Raw genomic sequence first — 26306 nt, 5'->3', positions numbered from 1 at the left:
ACACAAACTGAAGAAGTTATTAAGTCCAGGCCTGTAAACTGGACACTCCACCACTGCGCAATGGTATGTTTCACTCCTGAATCTTAAATAGACCTGCCATCAGACCTCATCATCAGGCTGGATTCTCGAGTGACACTGTGACACTTTGAAATAAAACAGTTAAAAACGAACCTTGTTCAAATGTGCCTCAAATGAGACCAAATGCGGAGCTGGATGGATTTGGACCTGTGAAAGTGAAATCGCTGCTAACCAGAAGAATAGTTGGGAGAAAAAGGGAAGAGAAAAAAAACTATGCAAGAGCTACGTAACATTTATTTATTGAACTAGATACACTGAAAGAAAATCTCTTTATATGATTTAAACTTCTTCCTGAAAATTGAAAAAAGCATGAGGAGAAGGGAGGGTGGGGGAATGAACAAGTACCTCTTTAATCTCCATGGTAAAAATGAAATGATATGGTTCACAAAAGTAAAACTGAAAAATACAAGTTCAGGCACTGATTAGGTTATCACTCTCCCATCATGACATCTTAAGTCGTGAGAATGAAAAGGCCACACTATTGATTTGTATAGGTCTTTTTCTTCATCGCTTTTTTTTTTGTAAAAATTAAACACACAAAATGCTCTACCTCCCATTTGTGATTACATGTTGGTAAAAAAGAGAAACATTCACAACATGACATGACATGGGAATAAAATCACAATAACACTGTTTTGTTCTCCATCTGATCGATCACCTTGCACCCAGATCACTGAGGTCTGCCTCCAAAATGAACACACAGGATGCGCAGTCGTGAGCTGCACTCAGAGCCGCGTGGCAGCAGACAGAACATGGAAAATAAAGGTGAAATGAAAACGTCTGTTCTGTATTGACAAAAACCCAGGAAGAAAGTGTTTGAAAATGAAGGCGATACACATTTGTATGAAAGCTACATTCAAAAACCAGTTGCATAATAGACAAAGATCCCTTCCCACGTCTGTCCTGAGAGCTTCACCACTGCAGTGAAGACTTCAAGACTCTGCCCTCACACCCACAATTGTAACAAAAGAACTCATCTGGGTAGCTGATGACACGCCTGTGAACTAAAACTGGAATAAACGTACACAAATCCTTTGACAGATTCCACATTATCACGTGTTGACCAGTTCCTCTGCTGTCTCGCCTCAATTTAATACACTTTTGAACATCTCATTTAAATTTCAAATATCCCATTGTTCAGTTAATCTACAATACACTCTAACTTCAAACTAATATTGCCATTTATGTAAAAAAATCTACAATGTATAGGCTAACAAAAAATATATATTTATATATATATTTCATTTTGAAAACTGAAACAGAGTAATGTATGAAGTGACTTTACACGTCACATTTCTCTCTGGAAGAAACATGAGAACAATGTTACTCAGAAAAGCAGGCGAGGGGCTGTGATAGAGTGGGAATGGTCATTTAGGAAAAGAAAGACATGGTTACACAAAGTCTGCTTCACAACTTCGGATCAAAGAAAAAAAGAAAATAAAATGAACCCAAATCATGTCTTTCATTGAAATGACACGCCAATTGACAGGGGAGAAGAAAATAACAGCGGAGTCGTCTGCTGGCATCGCTGGTAAATCAAATCAAACAAGTAACAGCACTCGTCGGGGACAGACATGCACCTACGGGTCCCACAGCAACTCTCATGTCAAACCTTTACAGATGTGCTTTATTTCATCTACGACCGCTTGAGCCAGTGAAGCGATAGCAATTCCTGAACCTGCGACAAGATTCTGCTCGTCACAAAATTATATACATTTATGGAGTTGGTGATTTGAAACGTAAGCCGAGGGACCCTTTGAAGCCAAATCCTCAATCCAGCTGCAGCGTGGGCTCGACAGGCCTCAGTCAGAGAGCGTGTCTTCCATTCAAGAGTCCAAACGTTCGCAGGGTTCATTCCCACCCACCGCCCCAAAACACTCCAATTTCATCTGGGAAAAGCCACCAAATTTAGAGAATTCAGCTTCCTACACGGGGCTTGTTTACATAACATATGTAAGACTGTACCATCACGCTGGGAATGACACATTAAAAAAATAATTGCTCATAGACTTAAGCAATCCCTCAAGACAAATGTTCCTCACATGTAAAGCAATTTGCTTAAATGTCAAATAGAAAACGTGTAACAATTAGGCACAAATCCATGATTCAATTTGTGTTGGTTTTCATGTCTCCTTTGTTTGACCAGAGCACATCTCGGCAGTGTGTGGCGTCCCAATATCTGGCAAGATCAGAAGTCCTCTGGAGTTCAATCATTTGGTGGAAACCAAGAAAATACACGTATAAAATAAAGCAAAACTTAAAAAAAAAAAGTTTGTTTTTCACATTTGAGCTTGTAGTCATTGTTGAGAGTGTGACTGTGTCAGTTTTGGCAGTATGCACATGTGTTACAGGTGTGTGGATGTGCATGTTGTAGTTGAACTGACAACACAAAGACATGTCCCAACGCACACGCGCACACACACCAGGCGCACACGCACATAAAAAAATGGGTGGAAGAAATCTGGTAAGGCCACATCCTCTGACAGCCACGGGGACACCAGCAAATCTGAGGACGAAGGAGAAGACCAAACCTTGTCAGTCAAGCACCACATTCATTTGAGCACATGGACATGTGCAGTGAACTACTACTACTGCAAACATCAGACTTTTGAGGGAAAGTTGATATCGAGGGTGGCCAATCCAAGTTGGGGGTAATTAAAATAGGGTGTGACTTGCATTAAAGACCTTTTTTTTTTTTACTGAAAATGAACAATAATATATGAAGTCAAATATAAAAGCTCATTCGTAGACGTCATTCAGAAGAACAGTAGCAGTTAAAACGCACAGCCAGCAGGTGTCGGCAAAGAGTCCTTTAGCGTCAGTTGAAGGAGCTGACCCAACACAATTCCATGAGATGGCGACAAAACTAACGTTAACATGACAACATATTGGATAAGATTGGATGGCCACGAGATCTAATGGTTACCAGGTCGCGTTTGACCAAATCAAACGTTTCTTTTCAAGACGTCATGGAGCCTCACCTGGTGTTACATGTGGCCTACTGGGTTGTGACCATCTCCTCCCATACTTGGATGGCCTCCTGAGAGCTGCATGGGCGCTTCACCCACCACCCCAGACACCTTCTCCTCCTCGCGCCGTTTTAAACACGCCGCCTTGGGGTTCAGGTTGCGCTCTGGAGGGAAGGAAAAACGCACCTTCAATAAAGCCTCCCAAAACTAAACCAGAAGCTAAACTCCCGGATTCAGGCCGTACCTCTGACTTGCTGTTCTAAATTGAGGATGACGTTGACAGCTTGGTGTAGTATGAGAAGTTTGGTCTGAGGTTTGTCGTGGCTGAGATGCAACTGGCACATTCTGCCGAGCTCTTTGAACGCCTCATTGATGTCCCTTACTCTTAGGCGCTCGCGGGCGTTGTTAGCCACTCTGCGCTCCCGCTCACGCTCCATCTTTACCTCGGGCGGCAGGTCTTCATCATCTTCATTGTCCTGGCTAGATTCAAATGGAGATGTAGAGATGAAGCTATAGATAGGAAGAGATATCAAAACTGATCAATCAACACTGCACTCAGGTCATGGACTGATGGCTAATCATGGCGGACATGAAGGCATATGATGGATTTAAAAAAAAAAAAAAAAAAAAAAAAAGGATGAATGAAAGAAAAAAAATCAATGGTGAATGAAAGTGATTAATCTTAACTTTTATCCTACACAAGCACCAACTCTATTTGGCTTCTATTCATAGTTGCCTTGCTCGTCCGACATTCATGAAGTTGGTGCTGCTTGACTACACACAGTCCCCTTAGATAACTCCATACATAGTGAGACATCAGCTCTACAGCATGTGCTTTGAACAAAGCCGGGGAAGAGCTCACAAAGCACAAAGAATCAATTCACTTTTTTTGGTGAAACTTACTCATCTTTCGGCTCTGAAAGGCTAGAGAGCATCTGGAGGGTCAACGCCTCCTTTCTGAAAATTTGACATGAAGGGAGGGGGATTTCAACACAGTTAAAAACCTAACACAGCCAAGGCTACCATCCAAACACACACACACATGAATCTGACTTCAATCTTCTCTGAAGGAAAAAAAACAAATCAAATGAATGCGCGGCAACATCAGCGCGGCGGGGCAAATTCATGCTGAACACTGGAATGAAAGACTAACGGATGAACCTACCTGGTTCGACTCCTCGCAGCTTTGCTGTCTTTCTTTTCTTCCTCAGACTTGTCAGCCACGGACGAATTCTCGTCATCCTCTTTGTCTTCTCGTTTGATGTCTGAGCTGCTGGAGGAGTGTGTGGAGCGGCTTAAACCACCAGGGAGACCTGGAAGACAGAGCGCAAGTTTAACCAACAGATAAACCAATGGTCCCCTGTCAATAATGAAACATGAAGCCAGCACAACATGAAAGTCAGATTCACAGAGTAGATGATAATCATGAGCCACTTGAACAAGTTTCTTCCTGACTAAAACCTGAGCACTAAACTCTGTAGCTGGACTGGCTGGGGTGAAAGGGGAGGGCAACTCACTTGTAAAGCCTTCTGGCTGGCCAACTGACGGAGTGGGTCCAGAGGCATGGTGACCGTGCAGCAGCGTGCTGCTGGGAGGAAGCCCCGTGGGTTCTTCGTGTTTCCCTCCCTGCTGTTGAAGGTCGGAAATACTTATGTAATTGCCCACAGGTCAGAGAAGAATGAATGCAATTTCCATTTTGACCAGCAGATGGCAGGCGTGATGTTTGTATCTCACATACAGGCTTTAACTAGATAAAAACTTATAGCGCCACCAGTGAACGTTAAAAATCGAATGAAGTGAATCAATGTTTCTAAAGCAACAAGAAAAGTTCCCTCTTTAGCCTCAAAGAGCTACAGAGCTCAATCCACATGCATATCTGGGCTCTCACCATGGCGGGATGTCTGTTGCTGAGAGCGAGACTGGCATTGGGGAAGGCCGGAGAGAGGCCTCCGAGCCCCCCATTGTGTACTGAAGACAGCAGGCTGTGCATGTCGGGGTGAGCACCATCCAACCCCGGGGCTTGGCCCACTGCATGACTACGCAGAACGTGGATTGCCTCCTCCAAACGGTCCTCGATTTTACTCTGCTGTAAAAGACACATGCTGAAGACCGGAAGCACAAGTCGCCGTCACGGTAGGCGGGAAGCAATCTGACTTACCAGTGCGTGTGGTGGCCCGTCATAGCTGGGTGTGGTTGGTCTCTGCCACTGAGACTGGGCGCCTGCTGAGAGAAGAATGAAAACGTTGTGAGGTGATTCTTGGCTTCACACCAGGCACTTAAATCCCGCAGCTCTTTCAACTGTGTTGAAGTTTCAACTGAGAATCAAAATGAGAACACACGACAGTAAATCTTGCCTCTTGTCAAGTAAGCTGCATGCTATGGAGAGAGGCTGAAATCATGATACTAAGCATGTTCTCATTAGGAACAGATTTGGAGAAAAAATAATTGAATATTACCTGCAACAGTCTGGGGAGACCCAGGAGTAGATGGAGCAGATGAGAAGTTATTACTGTTGTGGTCCGACGGATAGATCTGCAATCAGGCAACAACACTGGATTAGAAATGATGCTGACAAATTTACACCCATGGCTCCAGTCAGAGCCACAGCATGTGACACCAACAAATAAAAAGACAGCAGGTGAAAACAGCCGTTTTAAATCACTAATCTACAGGACGACAAAAGGACAATCAAAGCGAATGTAGCTAGAAAACTGTTCAGCAAAGCATTGGGCGCTAAAACAAATAAAGGGGAGAACTCACTGAAGCAAGAGCCTTCCCAATTTCGTCTCCTGAGCTGCCAGCTGTGGTGCCGCGGTTGGCTGCAGAGAAAACAATATTTTACTTTCAGATGACCTGCATCTTGGTCTTTTTCGTGCCTTTATGTAACAATCCTTTCTTACCCATAATGCTTTCGCCGTTGATAGCGGGTGTGTGATTGTAGGTGGTTGTTGCCGAGTGGAAGCCGTTGACTTCACTGCCGTGCAGGGGATAGTTCTGTGGGGACAGAGGCAGTGGATGACGCTTCTGGAGAAAGAATATAAGCAGCATCATAAAGAACAAAGATGTTAAAGAACAAGGACAGAAGTACAAATGATCATGCACAAATAAACATTCATTATTATTGATCTAGCTGTATGTATTAGTAGATAGAAAAGAGGGTTAAGAATTAGGGGGAAATGAGGAAGTCTACCCACCATCCTGTCCTGTGGGTTAATGGCAGAAAAGGAGCCTGGCTGTCCAATGTGAGGAGAATTGCTGAGCATGGCAGAATAACCAGAGGATGACCACGGGTCTTCTAAGAAAGGAATATCAAAACAAGCGGGTTAAAGCAATAATATTGTACAAAGTTTTAACCAATGGTGCTAAATGTTGACCACACTGGGTCCTTTCTAATTCGCTTTCCAATTCCAGCCTCTGACGCTGAGGTACGCAGTTCCACTTGCACGAGTAGGATTTGGAATATCATGTTGAAGAGCCATAGAATCGCATGACTTGAAGAAACGTTTCAATTGTTCACAAATGTTTACATAATTTCATATGAAATGTCGGCTTCATTTACATATGCAGCGCCAGATGGGTCACAGCTGGAATACTTGTAATTTCGAGTTCCCAGTTCTCACATCTGAGCACAAGTGGAACATTATTATTAACAACAGTGCAGATTACATTAGGGCTGCTACCTTGGAAGTGTGTCCAGCGAAACCACAACACTTTATGTTATTCCTTTTGAACACCCAGTACTTATGAGAACTTGAATTTGTCGGACAACACTCAACATTTTAAACTGATTGAGAAAGCATACCACTCGGGATCGTGGGCTTTGAGAAAGCCACGTTTTTAAGAGTGAACTTAGCATCAATAGAATGAATACTGACGTGACATTTTACATCACTTTCTCATAACCTATTCACTGCCTTTTCATTATGAGATCACTTTCAGTTCGCTACCCACTTCAGAGAATTTTTTTTTTTTTTTTTCAAAAAAAAGATTATTTTCAAGAAGAGGTTATCCAAAATGGAACAAATATTCAACGACATGTGGACAGGCATGTTTTGCGAAAGATTACCTTGCATGTAAAAGGAGCCAGGGTAGACGGCCCCGGGTTTCCCGCCAGGATATCCTCCATTATCCCTGGCATACTCATCCCCAGATGTAGATGCGTACACCTGAACACAAAAAAACAGAGCGTCTTTCTTTCTTTTCAAGGTTTTAATATTCACAGAAAACAAGGGCTTTCCAACAAGAAGCGGTGAATGTTTACCAATCTGTAATTATTTTCTGTTGGTTTTAAAAAGACCAAGCTTCTCTTAAAGTGGCCACAAGATGGCAAAAGGGAGTCTGCAGGGAAGCAGGTTGGCTTCCTGCTTGGGAAGAACACAGCGGCCATGGCATGCTGGGCAAAGCGAAGGCTGGAGTCCCACAGCACAGTGAGCACTTCCTCTCGCTCCCTGGACCCCAGTGACATCGCCCTGCTTGGCCTGCAGTCCCTCCCACTAACACACTTGGTATCAGCTCACGCATGCCATGCATTCAGTCTGTCCATGTACACGCCCATGTCAACTGCATTGGCAGCAGCATCGAGCTCAGGACCACCGTTCAACCCGGCATCGCAAGAATTTACCCAAACATTCAGAAAATATGTAAAAACTAAATGCAGATTTCCACCAGACAGCCTTACATCAGACCAATAAAACCCTTCAGTTTCGACTGAGACGGCCACGAATCGCACCCTTTTTCCTCTCAACTGCCATTCAGCAGAACGTAGCAGAAGAGGAGAGGAAGAGAATGGAGGCTATGCTGCAAAGAATGCTAATCCAGAGAAAGGATTTTTTTCTGTAATTTGATTTAACAGGGAGAAGTGGAAAGGGAATGGAGAGATGCACTTCTAATTACAGAGCCATCTGCCTGTTCCTGGACCACATCCAACTCCACAGGCAGCTGGGCTGAGGAGAGGGAGCGAGGAGAGGGAGAGAGATGGGGGCTGGGATCTAGTCATGGAGAGAGAGAGCGAAAGAGAGGGAAAGAGAAAGATTGCAGTGGGTAGGGGGTGGTAAAGGGGCATGAGGGAGTATTGGGGGGAAAAAATGAAGGCCCTGATGATTTATGAAATGGGTAGAGAGATAAGGGGCGTTGAGGGGGAAGAGGAAAAGGTAATCTTAATGACTTAAACAAAGCTTGATATGGTCAGGGGAGTGTGAAGGAAGCAGGGGATTTAAAATGATCACGGTTAATTCAGGGGAAAACATGATGGAGATGGCTTCATTTAACAATAGGCTTTGAGTTGTTCTTTCATGGGGAACAATGCAGAGTGAATCCTGCTGCTTTAGATGGGAACAGAACCACACAATGTCTGCTGTTGCAGGATAATTTTATTCTAAAGGAAGAAAAGGGATTTCTGGAGTAAAATCCTCATCTAATAGGGGTTTAATGTAATTCCAGTTAGACCATGGACAGAAAAAACACTGAGGACGGGGTTGAGGGTGGAAGATCAAACTCGGAGCTTTACACAACGTGCCTGAGGTTACTCAGCCGGACGGTATGAGGACCAGGGAGTTTGATCACGGTGGATAAGAGAGGTGAAGGTTGATGACGACAGGCCATACTGATGACAAGGTTCTGTCCTGACAGCAAGTTCAAACTTCTTCAAGCAGACCAACACAAAGAAGATAAAGAAACAAGTACTTCAGCTGGGTTAGTGAAAAAAGTAGGTGGGGGCTTGAGTGGAGGGAGGGGGAGACCACAGGATCATCATCAGCAGTCATTAATCTGGGCTCAGACACGGGGCTAAGAGGCCTCACTAGCACCGTGCCTCACAACTGGGTCACTCACAGGGGGAGGCCCACCCAGGCCATCATGTGGGGAAGCCTTGGCGGAGGGCAGGGCAAAGTGGGGGAGGGGATTCAGGGAGACAAGTCATCATTTGCACGGAAACAGCCATCATCGATGTTGCAGCTGATGAGCGATGTTCAATGGTGAGAGCGAGTAGAATCAAAGTCCGACAAGGCGGCAACTAGTTCAATCAAATGCTTCCACAAAGACTCAAGAGAACACACCTGTTGTAGTACTGAAAAGTGTCACAACTGTCAGACTAAAATTAAACTGAAAGAAAAGAAAGTGAGCAAAGTACTCAAGTTCCTTTAGGTGGAACTTTCACTTCACTACCAAAGCAAGTCCCCATCACCAGATACACAAGGAGAGGACATGTTAAGACGCCTGTACAGCACTTCTTTTTAGACAAAATTGTTAGCAGGATGGGTGAAAGGTCTGTGAATGAATCATTCATTCATTTAATTCAAATCAGAATATTTTATTTCCCACAGACTGATTGGAAACGGAAGAATTTGCCATGCTGTGTGGTGCAGTCATTGCATCTGTACAATACATTTTCAGGCTCTCCTTAAATACAAGACTTAATCCAACCAAGAACATGAGCCTTTTATATATAGAACAATAATATCTGGTTATAAGCAGACTGAACACCTCACATGCACACAAGTTGCCATCCCATCTCTGCCTTATTGTGCCTCAAATTAAAATATAAGCTATTAAAATACACTTTTGAATACTGAACAATAAATGTAATTTACAGTACTGTCTAATGAGAACCAGCGAGTACATACATTTCAATGATAAGGACAACTATATGAACAGTTGCAATCCATGAACAAGATTCATCAGCTGCTGAGAATTCTGGGCTCACTGACAAAATGTGACACTTGAGCTGTTATTGAATCCACCCACCAGCTCTACATACTGATTTGGCCAAATTGAAAGAAGCAGTATACAAAGCACAAACAAAAGCTCCATCCGCAGAACAACAAAATACCCAGATGTGTTGGCGATTCAAGGCGGAGGAAAAGGGGGGGATCTCATCTTGAATGAAATATAATTATTTTTCAGTCCCTTACAAGTGCAGATTTCATCACTGAAAATTTAAAACTCTACCACAACTGAACCATGTGTCAACAGACATCTGCTCCATTGAAGTATGACCAGGTTGTTTCTGTAAACTTTCTGCAAAAGAAAATATGTAAACTCCAGTGTCAATCGCTATGATCAGGAACAAATATCGTCTGATGCAACCATTCATTGTATTGTTTTTTTTCCACGTCATTGAAAATCTGAGCCTGAACTGTTGAAGACTTGATAAGAAGTTCTCAATCACAGAAAATATACATGGGAAATCATGTGAAGTAGGATATTTTTTTAATTTAACAGAGTACATGAAATCTAAACATTTTCATCAAAAAGAATATGGTCATGTGCATAACTCTGGAAAAACATGATGGTACCAAACATTTTTATGCAGTTGGCACAACCACTGTCTTCCATCAGCATTTGCATTTCAGTTGTCTTCCTTTTTCTTTAACCTGTGTCAACAGGATTGCACCACTATCGAGGACCAATGCTGAAAACTTGTGTCAGCATCTGCTGCCATGACTGCAGCATGAGCAGCTCCAGCCAGAGATGGACATGAGGCTCATTGTTGACCACATGATCAACAGAGAGTCATATAGAATTTATTAAACGCAGTATTTGGTAGTTATTTAGGTCAAAATCAGGCCAGACTGACATTTTTACAAGACAATTTAAAATTATTTACACATTACATCATTTTGAAGATTTGTATCGGAGACGAGCGGAGATGCAGGTTTTTACAATAAACATTACTTGGGAGCAATAGCAAAATGCAATCCATGCTTTACAAGTAGTCTGAATCAAAAACGTACCAAGATGTTTTTTTAAAAGTAATGTTTAGTTCAAACTTGTTTTTGTAAACATGGATGTCTGTTCAAAAACCTTGAAAATGATTTGTTTAAAGAATGCAGTGGTGTCTAAAAAAATTGGTGAAGTGGAACAGAAGGAACTCACCGAAGAAGGAAGGCCAGGGGGTTTCCGAATCTTCTTTGGCTGAGCTTCTGTAAGACAAAAATAAATAAAGATCAAAAATCACATCAATTATTTTAGATAAATAAAACCAATGGAATTAGAGTGAAGGTCAGTTCAAATGAGCTGCTGAGTACTGTAAAAAAAACTATATAACAGATTAGGAATTGGTTTCCTGATATTTCCTCACCTATCGCTCCTTCTGGCGGCCTTCTTCTTGGATTGCTTGGGTACGATTGATAAAACTGGGAGCCAGACTTGAGACCAGAAGGAGACATGGCATCTGGACTCGGCATGGCAATGTCACTGGGAAGGAAACCAGCCTAAAGAAAGACACATACATGATGTTAAACAAATATTATGAAACTTAATTAAAATTAAAAAAAAAAAATAAATGTCAGGTAAAGATACTGCATATAGATTAAGAAACCAACAACACATCAAAGCATATTTACATACCTGGCTTCCAAAGGAAGTGAACGGTGGCCTCTCACTTTTACCTAGGAGAGAAAAAAGCAGAATGAAACATGGGGATAAACAATAGGCAAAGGCTCCAAACTAATGAGAATGTAGGTTTCGGAAAGTATGAAAAGTCCAGAAATGCCCTCCTTTTTTGAGCGCGCTCAGCTGCATAAAGCTGCCTGCCAGACAAAACCCTGGGGAAGGTTTCCGCTTCATCGCCTTAACATCCCAACACTCACTGAATGAACACAAGCACACACTCTGGCACATGTATGCAAAAGAACATACACAATGCAGAAAAGAATGTTGCAGTGTTTTCTCACAGTGACAAAACTCAGTCCGCATTTCATTTACTGCAACGTAAAAAAAAAAGAGCTGGTTTTACAAAATTAAATCATACCTGAAATCCCTGAACTAATGAAAGACGAGGGCAAGCCTTCATGCTCATTGTAGTGTGATCCTTCGCCGTAGCCCTGAAAAACACAAACGTGTCAATCGGAACCTGAACTTGGACTGTTTTGATAAGTCATCTCAAAGACCTCCACCACCATGAAAATTGAACGACGCCCCTCCCTCTGCTTTTCAGTAGTGCAGGATTCATGCCAAAAACATTTGCATCGGCTCTAGGGATTCAAACCAACTTTCTTAATTAACAAGTTGTGGTAATCAAAAACCTCCTGCATCTATTTCACCCCTTGTTCCTTGTATTTACAGACCTGTGCCAAGCCAGTTATGGGCGATGTGAAGCTGCAATTACCGGTGGGCCTCCACAGAGGTTGAGGCGCTTGCCAAATGCAGATCCAGTGCCAAGGTTATTAGGGAGAAAGTAAAAACTACAACTTCACATCTAACACGGCGCACAGGATTAAGAAATTTACTTGACATAGCTGTCGCAGGAAAAGGTGCATGTGTTAGTCTGTGGCGGAGATTCAGCTACCGCTAGCCAGCGTGTGGCAATTTCATCTGGTGTTACTGCTGTGACAAAATGTATTTAGCATCATGAGTCGGAAAATAGTGACTGCTCTTACCCGTCCTTGGCTGAAAGAGGGACTGTTCTGCTCTCCTGAACCCCAGGACCCAGAGCCGCTGCGCTCGTCGAGTGCTGAAAGAGAGGAGGGCGCTCAGTGACTTTTTTTTTTTTTTTTTTTTTTTTCTATATATATATATACGATACATTGTAGTCATGATTGTCCTTGTTTGGAGTTGATAGACGTTTGGGCTGGATTGAGACTATATGTGTAGTCGAAATGTTGGTACAATGAACAGCCATTTTTCTCCCAAAAGTTGTCTAAGTGAACTTGCAAGATGATGCTGAACATACTTTACTTTTTTTGCAAGATGATGTTGAACATACTTTACTTTTTTTGGATTAAAGCTTTGCCATAATCCAAGTGTTAACTCGCAACGTTAACTCGCCATACTATGAGATATATTGCAAGGTACTCCACGCCATGATTTGGAGAACTTAATGTATGGCTGCTAAATGTTTGAGTCAGTGTGGAAAAATACATTATTTTCCTCCTTTGCATGTCATCCTTACGGAGCAATAACCGAATTAGACAAAGCAGAACCGAGGTTTGTTATTTTCAAACATTTCAGGGGAGAAAAAAAAAACGGCACAGCATCACAACATCATCATTAGTGTTCATTACAGTCAATGAATAGCAGAAATGAAAAGCAACACATCCCTAATGTAATCTAAAAGGATGGAATGTCACCAAAAGCACATTGAAATTCCTCTCACGCAAAGGTTATGAATTCAGAGATGAAATGCAATGTATGGGGGTTTTTTTCGTCAGAAACACAAACCACTATGTTTGTGGGAGAAAAAAAAGATCTGATGTGTGACACAAAGGAGAAACGCAGCCAAAAGACTGGTGGAGCAGAAAACTCAAAATACCCCCATCATCCCCTTCTCCCCGTCTTATGCACTAATGCTATCCAGGCTCTCAGGAGACACAAGGCTTAATTGCACGCTGATTTGCATAATTGTGCATATTAATGGTGCTTGCTTATGAATATTCATATTTTGTCTTTGATTTTTCGTCTAATTAAAAAAATGTGTGTGAGAAAGCAAGAGTGAGCGAGAGAGAGAGGGTGGAAAGAGCGCGCGAGGGGACGAGGGAGAGGTCTGGGCGAGATCAGCCGCCTGGCTGACGAGTGAAAATGAGTGATGAGACTAACAGAGCGGTGCAAGCACCTACACACGCTGCGACAGCCGTGATCTATGGAGCTGATGCCAGCAGCATGGAGAATCAGGAAAGCAGGGAGGAGAGGGGACCTCAAAATACCAGCCTCTGTCTTTGTCAGATCGACCCTGACGAAAGGCCAGCACACCAATAAAAGCAGAAAAGAACAACAATGGCTCTGTCAGGCATGGAGTGGAGCTGAACGCAAACATCACTGAATCATCCTCAACGTAAAGAAAACCACACATGTACTGTCATCACACCATCACCAGGTCCATGGATCCCAAAGGAAAGAACTAAGGCTGACACAGTACAAGCCACCTCCACCTCACCGCAGACAACAGTCTTCATTTTATGAAGGGAACAATTCCCAAAACTGTCTTACTCACTCTTCGTATTGAGATGAAACAATGCTTGACATTTTAAAAACAAACCATTTCATCACATTCAAGGATGCTATACTGCTTTGGGCGCGGAAAATGAGAAGAAAAATCCTGCATCAACAACATCAACAATACACTAAATTTGTTTTAAGAAAAGATGTCTTCACCGATGTGATAACAGGCTTTTATACAGGATTTTTTTCCCCAGGAAGACACCTAAAACCAATTTAATAAAACTCTTAATGCAAATAGCCACAATTTCTTTTTCTAATATATCAATCAACTTATCACACAGCCCAACCACAAAGACCTGAGTAAACAAATACTTAACGTTTGTATACTGTGAGGTTACCAAGGGAAAATAATGGAAGGAAAAATGGGGTGTCCACAAGGCGTCCTGCCTAAAAGTAGGGCGTCCCATTTTCAGTACAGGGTGCCACAAGAACACCTAGACAAGCTTCCAGCTAAAGTTCACTAAATTACGGTGGTGTTGATAAAATCAGTGTTTCTAGTCCATCTCTTCAAGGGTGCAATTTCACATTTTGCAAGTAGTTTTTTTTTAGTTTTATAATTTTTGTAGTAACCATTATATACTATGATAAACAGCCAGGGTCTGGGGAAAAAAAAAATCAATAGATCCGAATTGATTTTCCTCTCTAAGGCTGATATAGATTCATAAAATTCCAACAACTGCCACTGAACGTTGTGGACGCATTTACAGCCTCAATGCTGAGATTCTCGACCATTTTGAGCAAATTTGTGAAATATCCAGAACCAAATGAAAACTAAATGAAATAACACTTCAAATCAGGCCCTAGAAAATATGTGGGAATCTTTTACTATTTCACAATTGATTCCGATTTTTATGGCCACGTTTTGATTCAAAATCGATATTCCAAACGATCGCATTCATTGGGATTTCTGACCTGAGACATTAAGGCGTTCTCCCCACATTTTGTGTTCAAAACATGGAAGTGTTACAACTGTTGAATAAAAGCAATATCACATACTGCTAAAGTTACAAAAATAAAAACGCCTGAAGTTCAATTAAGCGTTACCTTTTAAATTCTAAGGAGAGTGCCTTTACTGGGGACCGTTTTTAGAAGCACAGTAGTGCAAGGCTGACTGCTACGCGAGTCTGTGATCATCTGATGACACCTCGCATTACAAGCTGGTGCAGTTGTTGTGTTGTTGAAGTGCTTAATTGTAGTTTTGCAAAACGCCCAGCCCTGTGTTTCCTTGCATTCGATCAAACGCAAAATGACACCAACTTTAACCTTCAGCAAAGAAGAGCAATCTCCTTTTCTGCCATGTTTGTTTTGGTCCATTGTGCGTCCCAGAACAGACTGTGAGGTCAAGACAACATGTGTAGTTACAAACTGGCAAACAGCTAGCAGATTATATATTTTTAAAATTCATTTATTTACTTTAAAATCAAATTTGGAACATATTAAATCAATTCCGATTGGCAAAGAAGAATCCTATTTCACACCCCTATAAGATGATCAAATCAATTCGGGAAATCCAAATCAACATCCACTTCTAAAGTTAAGTGATAAAAAGTCAAGTACATTGTTTTAATACCGTCACTGCACTGACACACCTGTCAAGCTAACACTTGTCAAACAATGGCTCTTGTGGCGGGAGATACATACAACACGCATTTTGCCATCCAGGCTGCTGAACCAGCAACCGTTACACTGCTACACACCTCCACGCTATGCAATTTATATCATTAAGCATAATCAATACCAATATGATCAATTCAACATTGAGCTTGAGGGCAAATGTTTGCACTGTACGTTACTGAAGAACACCATTATTGTCCTCAAAGAAAACAGCGCACAAATGTCACCCTTTGAACTGAAAAGAAACGAAGTGGAACTAAGATCGAAGCGAAGCAAAGTCATCAATGTTGAAATACACCAGAGTGAAACTGGTGGTTTCGAAAAACCCTGCAACCACCATCCAAAATATACAAATTAGCTGATTAAGAAATCTAAAAACGTAAGAAAAAGACGCAAACCAAGAAATGTGGGGAACGTTTGACATTTACCGAACTGGTGCAAAAAAAAAAAAAAAAACAATTTTCACTCCAATCCGCAGCTGTACTCACCCCGTTAGTCTGGTCATATGTCCAGCAGGATGTGCGACTTTAAATCGGTGAGTAGCAGACATGTTCCTGTCATTTAGTTATTAGTGTTTCTTTCCCAATTTTTCCATTGAAAACATGCTGAAAACCACTGTAACCATATAAACTTTCACAACAAGCCATGTGTTTTCTGCTCATTTCCATCTTTCCATCAAACTGAATGTGTAAAAACACAAGTGAAAAGGCACCATTTCCCGGGTTCTCAAAAGTCTGTGTTTTTGTGAGTTCCTGGTGAAAGACAAACAAACCTAAAGAAAACATGACCTCCTTATGGCGAGGTTGGGCAACAAGAAGCACCAACAGGAGCTGATTTTAAATGTTGAAGAAAAAACAAATGACTTCCTTCTTCACCAGAGTCAATGTTGCATATATTACACCAGCAAAAAAACTATTTGAAGTTGCAGGCCATAAATCTCGCTACAAAAGACCGAAACGTAACAACGAACAGATCTGTGGAGTCTGGGCATCATCTTTATTTCATTGTGTATTTTACTCTGAGGCTTTACTTTTCTCAGCTGCCAAGTAGATTCACTGGCCAGGACACAATAAAAATCCATCCTCTTACAACTCTTTTCATCTACATGCCTTTCAAATCGCAGTGATATATTAACTTGTCAGTTTGGTTGATGTGATTTTAACTATATGTAACAGCGTCTGCACATACTTGCACACTAAGTACAATCATGAATCAACCAAGGACTTCTTTGTTGCCAGAAAACATGTGCTACTACGTTCCTACAGCAGTAAAACTATATTAGACTATAACAGGCAGAACAAAATCATTACACGTTCATAAAGTGTAAGCTAGTAATGACTTGTTGATGTTAATGGCTTGATCTGAGATTACAATATACAATTTGAATTATTTCAGAAACTAATTATTTGAACCCAGATGAGAACACAAGAGGGATTTCTAATAGAAATTGCACAAACAGATGGTGTTTATTTTTTCCCCAAATTATGTCATCTTAATCGAACTTTGTTGTCTTTAGTTATTTCCGTGAAGAGACTCATTAAAACGCAATAAATCTGTGGACGTTTCACGCCTTAGTTGCTTTTCTGAGCTGAATTTGATATAGTTGTATTTTGTATACATGACTAAATACCTTTTTTGGGACATGGGCATCAACAACATGCCGAAAACTCAATACACACATCCCGATATGTAAAGCTTAGGGGAGGGACTTGAAAATAATAACTTGGAAAAAATAAAAAGTAAAAATAGAGTACACAGAACAACAATTTTGTGCTTCCATCCTTTTCAACTTAAATTTTGTGTCGGTCAGTACAGTCGCCATGTATGTCACATCGCCAAATGCGGTTCACCGGGAATTAATGTATTGAAAATTTATACCTGTGACATAAACTTTAGACACAACTTATTTGTGGTGATCATTTTGTCAGTCATTAAATGAAATTAATCACTTGAAGTCCCAGCCCTAGTCCAAATCTAAATTTAAAGATGGTTCTATTCAAAATAATTATTCAACCGTTAAAAAACAAGGACAAACTACTTCGACATCATCACCACTCAAAGACACAAATAACCGTCAACAACATAAGAGAAAAACAATGCGAACAATGCATCACGCATGTCGTCTTTTCATGCAGGCCACGTGTACAAATTCACAACATTGGGTGTGATCAAGGATGTGAGCCTGTCACGTCCCGTGCGTGTGTGTCAATGGGGGTTGAGACATTGCCAGCAGCTGCAAAGGTGACAGAGGGGACGCCTGCCTGTGGGCTCGCCATATTCCACCACACACACCGTCAAACTCAGCCTCCACCTCAGCCCGCCCTCTCCCCTCCACACCCTCTCTCACAAACATGCACACCCTGGCCACTGAGGAAGGGAGAAAGACGCCTAATGCAATTAGCACCCCTCTGAGCACTTTTGTGTTGATGAATAGAGGTGGTCTGGTGGGCTACTCGGGCTGCGTGCTGCCGTTCCCGCGCTGCGAGGTCACAGAATACACAAGCTGCCCCAGTGATGTCATACACGGACATTGTTTTTAATGGTCATTACCTACATAACGACAATACACTGCGCGTCGTTTACAGTACAAACACGGTTTTGAACTCGCCAATACCACAAACACCACAAAGATGAGGTATATCTCAAAACATATCTAGATAAAACATCAATGGCACAGCACAGTGAGGGAGGCTTCTGATGCACGGCACCGCTACAACACAGGCACTACAGTTAACCCACCCCAGTTTGGTGATTAATATCAGACACAACTGTCACTGTCAAATGAACTTGCAGTGAACATTGAAACATGAAGCTGTGACTGACAAGCTCAGCGTAGCTTTGGATTAGTCCAAAGTGAATGGTGCGCTTGTCATTGAATGTGCACAAAGAATTAAATAAGGGGGAAAAAAGACCACGATTTCTCAATTCTCCAGACATCCTAATATTAGCATGTATTAGAAAACAAGTAGGTAACAATATTCCAAATACAGACAAATACTCCAAATATGTTTCTCATACAGACTGCATCAGGCTTTAGTTCAATGACTGCAATATAATAAGTAAGAAAAACACACATTTCTAAGCAAGCCACTGACATTCAGAAGGCAAGTTCCTTCTGTGACATGCCTGACTGACAACATGAGGCCCAATTGATGAATGCATCAGGCATATCTGTATGCTGCAGTTACATCCCATGGTGATTGGTGGTCATCAGTTTGGCTCACGATACCGTGCCAAGGACGTGAGGCCAAAACAATTCCTGAAGTTGCATTTGCAATGTAAAACCCCCAAATTGTATTCAAGGCTACCTGCACATTTCCAGATGTTGAATGCGACAGCTTGAAGTGTTGCATTAAAATTAGTGTCGATGACCAAGGGCCACACTTTGGGACAAGAGGAGGGGGAGGAATTAACTCCTCAGTGCGTAATAATTGCATGCTGTAATAGAAACAAACAGAATCCTGCCTTCCTCGGGCTGATCTCGTTATTCAACAAGCGCTTTCTGCTCACTGCATGCTGGGCGAGTTTAAGAGTCTGCGAGCCGGGGGTGAGGGACATTGTCTCTTACTCGAGCCATTTCCTGCAGATCAGTGGGGGTAAGAGCTCTGTGTCGTGTTGGGGGAGGAGAGTTTTACACTTCAGGGTGGGGGAGTCGTTTCAAGTCCATAAGCCCCCTTTTTTGCCTTTGTTCCTCAGTGGCCAAGTTCTCACTCTGGGGAACACTGGGGAGTGTGACTCGATTTCACACGCCAGGTTGGCAGGGTGACAGAGGAACGAAAGAAACATGACTTACTAATAACATTCAGGAAGAGATAAAAGCTACGGCAAAGGGCTGAGCTCGCAGCTCATTTACACTTTGGATCTTTGTTTCTTCCTATTTTTACAGCACCGAAAGAGTCACTCCGACGCATATCTCTATCAGCCTGGATAGAAGGGTACTGCAGCTCAGACACTTTGTTGCTAAATTCAGAAATCTTCCGGATAACAACAGAAAAGATGGTTTTCGTGCCGCCAACACACAACCATGCACAACTGTTTTAGCAATAAAAGTGAGCTATTTTAACAAAAACAAACATGAATGTAGTTATTTATCAATGAGAAAAAACAGTTTACTCTTGCCATGTTCTGTAAACCACCAGGATGACATTCTGACATTCATGTTACTCGCACAACCTATTATTCTTGACTGCCATTTGAACTGCCAGTATAGTGCGGTGAAAGCTTACCTGAGCCACTGAACTGACTGCTGGCCAGTGTCATCGTCCTGTTCTTCCCATTTGCTACTGGAGGTGCGAACATCTATGGGACAGCAGAGAAAGCACAGTGTAAATAACTTCCATCGTTCCTGGTAAATATTCACGAGGACGGTCCCTTTCTAATAACACAGCACGGACGGCACCTCACTGACGGACAGTTACAAACCGCTGTCAGCGACGATCCACTGAGCCAGTGGCCAAGTGCATAACTAAACAGGAGTTATTATTAACGCCCCAAGCAGCCAACTAACCATGGAAATGTTATTAGATAACTTGAAACTAAACCCCCTTCGTCACATGACTCATAACAATATCCCTGCAGACTCAACCATGTGGCTGTATTTTGGTTAGATTATGTGTCTTGACACAGTTCTCCATCATGATCTAACCAAACTGCCGTTTTTCAGATCAACATTAACTTACTTTAAAACAGGGGTTGCCACACAGTCCGAATGCTACGGAACATTTGCATGTAACTTGTAAGTTGTCCAATTTAAATCTGCGCCTCTATTACTGAAATTGTGGTGATGAGCTGTCTGTGTTTCTCCCTTCAGACAGAAGGTGAAAGTTGCTGGCCACTTGATACTACCTTCTCTCTTCTTCACGCCACTGAAGCTGGAACTACCCGATCATTCACCACCACTCAGTCTTCGCTCTTTCTAAAACTAAAGCTGATCAGACTTCATAATACAAAACGCTAGCATGCCTGAAATTTACAATAACATACTGGATCCATCAGAGAGATTTTCATCCAATTGACATTTATATTTTACGTAACATCTGCTGAAACAAATTGGCCTCTGAACATTTACATTTCTTAATGAAAAACTCCCACAAAACCACTTTGCAACAAGAATCATTTCAGTGTAACAAGTACAACAGAGCACCACATGAGTAAAGGAATATCCAGTCACTTGTAGAGGAAAAGAACTCTCCAAGAACATGAATATTATCCGTGAAAGATTTGTCCCAAACATAGCTTTTCAATGGAGCTTCACAAGGCTTGCGAGACATTCACAGAGAACCTTTCACCAAAGCTGATATAGAGGTAAGTGGAAACTGAAGCAAGCATCCATCCACTCTGAAGATAATGTCTGGAGAATATTTCTGAAGGCATCTCTTCGGAAAAAAAAAGCTGCCTACAAGCAAGAATTCCCCGTCAAAATAATTCTTCAAACAGAAATGATTTTAAATTCCGTTAACAAAGCAATGCATTTCCTGTCCTTGTTTGATCTATGACTCTTAACTTTGTGATAGTGGACAACTTCAGTGCAGTAAGAATCCATCTTGACACCCATAAATGAGTAACCCTTGTTTATTTTAGAATATAAGACCTTGCATTGGCTCATTGATAGTGTAAGTAAACAAAACTACTCTCCTCTTTTTTTCAGGAAAACCTGCATCTTTCTTCTGACTGGAACTTTAAAACTGCATGGCACCCACTTTGGAACTTTCTCCCACAGCCACCCAGTACCACCCAACTGCACTCCCCACTCTCTTACCGCACTGAAATCCAGGAGGTCGCTGAGTTCCTTGTCAGTTCCCACTGCAGCCATTCTTTGCTGCGGCTCGCTCATACCCTTCAGTCACTAATAAACCCTACGAGAGAAATTTGGAAGATATAAGATTTGGTGACACCGGAATGCAAAGAGAGAGAGAGAGAGAGAGAGAGAGGCTCAATGAGAAACGTGATAATGATGTCTGTGAGGATGTCAATGCAGGGTGGACTGGGTGAAGTTCACCGTCTTTGGTGCATCTAAAACCACAATGTTGCCAGTGGAATGAGTCATCTTGCACTGTCACTGAATCCCTATAAAAATGATTAACAAAACAGTCTTGGTATGTGGAAGCTTTGATGTTTTCAACAGATTTGGAGCACGCAAGGGTTGGCTGCTTTATCACCATGTGCAGTGAGAGTGTGATATATGACACATTTATGTATTGAACACCTCTGACCTTTCAACAATTACAAAAAAGGTCTCATAAAGGAAATGAACATAACAAACCCGCTATTAATGAATTAATTAAGTTGTTGTACTAACCTAGCAACAATGTCACAACATACACACATCGTCAGCTCAGTCCTATTCAGGGTTGCGGTCCCACTTCAATAAAAGTGAATTATTCAGATATGAAAATAGTGCGGGTACAGAGGGTGTATTTCATTTTATACTCAAGTTCATCAAGTAGATTATTTGACACAAGAAAGTACCTTAAGGTAACTTCACAATTAACAAAAGATGATCCAAATAATGAAAAATGTGCTGGTGGTTTCAGACCCAGCTTGTACACACCACATTATAGAATGGGTGTTATGAATTTTTGATACCTTGTTGATACCATTTCAGCTACATACAAAATAAAACTAGTATTGTAGTGGCAGCTTTTAGAATTCCAGCTGGAATAAGAGATTTCTAATATGTTTGGTCTTCAGTCATAGATTCACTCCATTCTGCTGTCACCTCTGCGACCCTAATATATGGCCCATGAGACCATTCTACAGAGACAGAGGACTAGTACACCTTGCCAATATAACAGAATGGCATCCTAATACACATCCTTACTCAATACCATTCAATGTTGACTTAGATTTGTCATCTGAGGGACAGAAACTAACAAATAGAGTGTTTCTTCATACCACCACCAAGTATTCACTCAAGAATGTGCCTTTAATTTTCACAGCCTTGGCAAATAACAGCCAAATGTCTATCACGGCAGTGTTATAAAGGAATGGGATACATTGAAAATTACAGACATAATTGGGACCATGTTAGCCCTAGGAAATGGGGGTGAAAAGCAGCGCTAATGACAGTATGCAAACACGTCATTACCAAATTACCATATGTCAACGCGAAAAGAACCTTGTCAAATGACAGTAAGGATGAATACTTGGATTTACTCTGTGTTTTAAATTCCACAGCGAGCCGGAGGCGCTCTCTGATTCCCAGGCAGTGATGGCTTGACTGGGAACTAGTGGAGCTACAGAGGCACTAGGACACCAACAGGTGGTGTGCTTTTACAGATCACAACAGAAAAACCATTACATTCAAGTGAAAAAAACATACCATAAAATAAATAGGGCGCGCAGAAAAGAAATGTAAACAAGACAAACAACGCACACATTAACTTAATGATCTATATTTTTCGCTTTAACGGCAAATGATAATAGAACTTAATTAAGAATTTTATATATACAGCATCCTTCAAATATTTAGGGGGGGGAGGCCAATTGAACTTGTCTTGGATGAGTGAGCACTGCACATAAGGAAGCTGGATGTAGCAAAATGGCATCTTCAGCTCCTGGTGGATCAATATTTTGGAGCCAGTAGATTAAGGGGTGTCTTTGTCACCCCTCACGCAGGGAAAGGCAGCTCAAGCACCACAAAGAGTCCGCCGGCATATTTACAGCAAAAATAAAAAAAGAAAAAGACAAAACGATTTCTGGCCCACAAAGTTAATCTCACTTGATAAAAATCACCCGAGAAATAACGGAGCAGTGCACTGTCAAATAAGACGTATTACGTTTAAACGGGAATAATTACATTGTAAACAAATGAGGGATAACTCCATCAATTATCTGACAAATTGTCTTCAATGCTGTCAGAAATATAGTAGTGAATAATTACACAAGTCAGAGACAACTGGACGGTTTTAGACAGTGAAACAGCAGACGTTTTAATCATTATCGATTGTTTACCTGCATCAAAAGTGTTAACAGAGAGCAGTAATGTGCACAACAAGTGCGACACGACTCTCTGCAGAAGGACGAACAACGATGGTCCAAACTTCCCTTAACACATACCAAGTTCTTTCATGTACATATTGGGGTTCCAAGCGAGGCGGTGGGGGTGGGAGCGCGAGGAATTTCCTGCCAAATGTGCAATAAAATAAAGTCTAGCTGGAGCCATGTCACTTTCGTCCAAGGATCGTTTAAAGGGCGACCTGAGGGGGATTTTACGGAAACTTTGTTTATGGCGCTCCGGGAAAATATAACCGTTAGGCCCCCGAACATGCTAGGAGAAAACCGCTCGCTACGTCGGTCAACATTAGCTTCCAGATTACATTTTCGCGAACACACTCCTCTCACTGAAGCCAACATATGATTCAGCGCACGCCAAGTGTGTTTTGCTCGAACAAAGGGGCAGTTTTGTCCACTCGGTGGTCGATGCGGAAATCATCACACACTTGGCTCGCCACCTCCGACCAGACAAAAACTTGCATCCCCCGCTTTCATTCCCAAAACTTTTCCAAAATTACGGCCGACGAGGCGAATGTCAATGAAAGCTGCTCGACACATGCAACGCAGAGTGAAAGAAGGTGCCTTTACCTTTCCTCTCCAAGGGTTTGGTATCCAACAATCAAAAGAGGAGCGGGGAGTCGAAAGGAGAAAAACATAAAAGTTGAAGCGAATTTCGAGCTCAGTGCATGAAAAGGCACCAGAGCGCCGTGTGGATGTCTTCCTTTTGTCCCGGCGAGCCTGCCTTTCTCACCAAACACCCACGTGTCGGCCCGACGCGACCAGAGCCCGGGCGCAAACAGCTCTCTAACAGTTTCTAATGAGACGTCTTCCCTTTTTGTTGTTACAACTGAGATGATTTCATTCTTCTCGCAGACATCTTCACCACCTCCGTCCACATTGTCAGACGCAACAACGTATCCCTCCGCACAAAAAGTGAGGCCCTCAATGCCAGCGGTGTCCGATTTCAAACGCCTGTGAGAGGCGTATCGCTTTTACTCCGGGAACAATGGCAATGTGTACACGGCGCGAAAGCCAAAACGACGACGATTTATAAATATACGGGCCCGCAACGCCGCGGTGGCTCTAACCTCTCAAAACACGGGAGCGCTGCGAGCACTAGGTTGCCGCGCGGAAGGCTATGGTAAGAAAGTTACCTGCGATTGCACAGCAGCAGCTCGGCGAGATGGCACGATAAATGTGAGTGAGCTTCACCAATGGGAAAACGCAGATTGTTCATTGACAGCAATGGTGTCCAATGAGCCGTTGGCAGTGTGCTCTGACCCCGCCCACTTCCTGACGCTCACTTTCCCTGTATGCTCAGTGAGGCTAGCAAAGGGGGGCTCCGACCAGCCCGCTGACATCATGTTAGTTGTGTGGTTAGTGTGCACTCCTGCCTGGTGCTAATTTTTTGTTTATTTCCTTCAAACCCCACGCTATGTCTTATTCGCCTCCTAGAAAACTAGCTGTGAATCATTGCGATTCACTGACAATGTAATGAGGACCTACCCAATACGTTGGCTGGTAACCGTCCATTCTATGTAACGAATCGTACCGCTGCGAACCATAAGACCAACAGAGTCTAAGAAACCGCCTCCTCCAGAGCAGAGCGAGAAGAGGGAGACCGCCGATCGCACAGGAGGGCAGGAAGAAATAGTTCAGTGGAAACATCCAAAACACAACCACCACCAATGACCACCATTTGAAACGTTTTTATTCATGTCCCTCCATATCCAATAACCAGGTGAAGAGATTCGTTGACACCAAGACGGGAGGGAGGTCTGTTTTCCGTTATGTGCTATGCACAAAGCATCGCTGTGCGATTGGACTCATGAGAAAACACAATGAGCTTTTTCACTTGAAAGGTGTGTTTAGGTGTTAGACAGCTGTTGTTCCTAACCTGAGGGCAAACCTCGTCAAAGCAAAGGGAAGTTCAGATGACCTTCTCTTTGTTTTCCTTTTCTTTCCAGCTTGTAAAACCACCAGACGTATAAATCCATTATGTGTTACTGGAGCTGCACCACTAGTGTGTTATTAAGAAAAACAGTGACAACCAGCGCCGACACCAAGCCACATGGCGCTTCAGTGGAAAGTTGCGTTGTTGAGATCATGTCATGAAGACATGGTCGTTGCAAATACAGATAGGATGATTCACCCTGATGGCCTTAACTGTCTATTGACCCAGAAGTCGCCGCTGGGACGAGGGATTTGCTGTCAATAGGACATATCGGTAAATAATCCGCCGCGCGTCCCTCGGGTGAAGGAAAAGGCAGAGCCCACAACATTAATTGGAGTCACGGACAGACTCAGGAATGTGTTACTGCTCGGAACAAGCGCACATATGGGCCATAAATACCTCGACAAACATACCATACTCTCATTCACAAACAGGTACGCACCATTCGATATCACCAATTTTACTGATTCGAAAAAACAAACATCTTTGTTCAACACATTTGTTGAGCATAGTATGAATGAAAAGATCAGAGACAAACCGACCGAGACATCTGTTTGGGGAAGTGAATTTATATTTCAGGAAGGGAGAAAAATATCTTCTACTCTCACTTTTTCCAGCAGACGTTAGGCTTTGAGTAAGAATAGTGCCGTTGTCAGTATTAGCAATGAGGCTTGTAAGCCCTCCAAGTAGTTTGTAGTAACAGCTGGGTCTGACATGGAGAGCATGTACAAGGGCAGCCAGGCTGAAAAGAGGGAGGCTGC

At 42.3% G+C, this 26306-nt stretch overlaps 1 protein-coding gene across 14 annotated transcripts; it reads right to left on the bottom strand.

Moving 5' to 3' along the window:
• Positions 1 to 404: 404 nt before the first annotated feature.
• On the bottom strand, positions 405 to 24745 carry tcf3b (transcription factor 3b). 14 transcript variants are annotated; one of them, XM_053876818.1, is made up of 21 exons: positions 24180 to 24745; positions 21355 to 21451; positions 19823 to 19895; positions 12425 to 12498; positions 11797 to 11869; positions 11394 to 11434; positions 11125 to 11257; positions 10920 to 10966; positions 7114 to 7213; positions 6242 to 6342; positions 5948 to 6071; positions 5808 to 5866; positions 5504 to 5579; positions 5206 to 5267; positions 4936 to 5133; positions 4565 to 4676; positions 4213 to 4360; positions 3951 to 4004; positions 3292 to 3527; positions 3060 to 3211; positions 405 to 2584 (listed from the first exon to the last, which is right to left on the bottom strand). In XM_053876818.1, exons 2-20 carry the CDS (start codon positions 21427 to 21429, stop codon positions 3066 to 3068), a joined length of 1932 nt encoding a protein of 643 aa, XP_053732793.1. In that variant the 5' UTR covers positions 21430 to 21451; positions 24180 to 24745; the 3' UTR covers positions 405 to 2584; positions 3060 to 3065. The 14 variants fall into 14 exon arrangements, with proteins under 14 accessions (XP_053732793.1, XP_053732784.1, XP_053732742.1 ...); XM_053876809.1 differs by having other exon boundaries at positions 5206 to 5270; positions 24180 to 24744; XM_053876767.1 differs by having other exon boundaries at positions 3292 to 3557; positions 4565 to 4673; positions 5206 to 5270; positions 24180 to 24744.
• Between the last annotated feature and the right edge of the window lie 1561 nt (positions 24746 to 26306).

This window comes from Synchiropus splendidus, chromosome 1 (genome assembly GCF_027744825.2).
Source record: "Synchiropus splendidus isolate RoL2022-P1 chromosome 1, RoL_Sspl_1.0, whole genome shotgun sequence".
NCBI classification, from domain to species: Eukaryota; Metazoa; Chordata; class Actinopteri; order Syngnathiformes; family Callionymidae; genus Synchiropus; species Synchiropus splendidus.
This window is presented reverse-complemented; position numbering and strand designations above follow the sequence as displayed.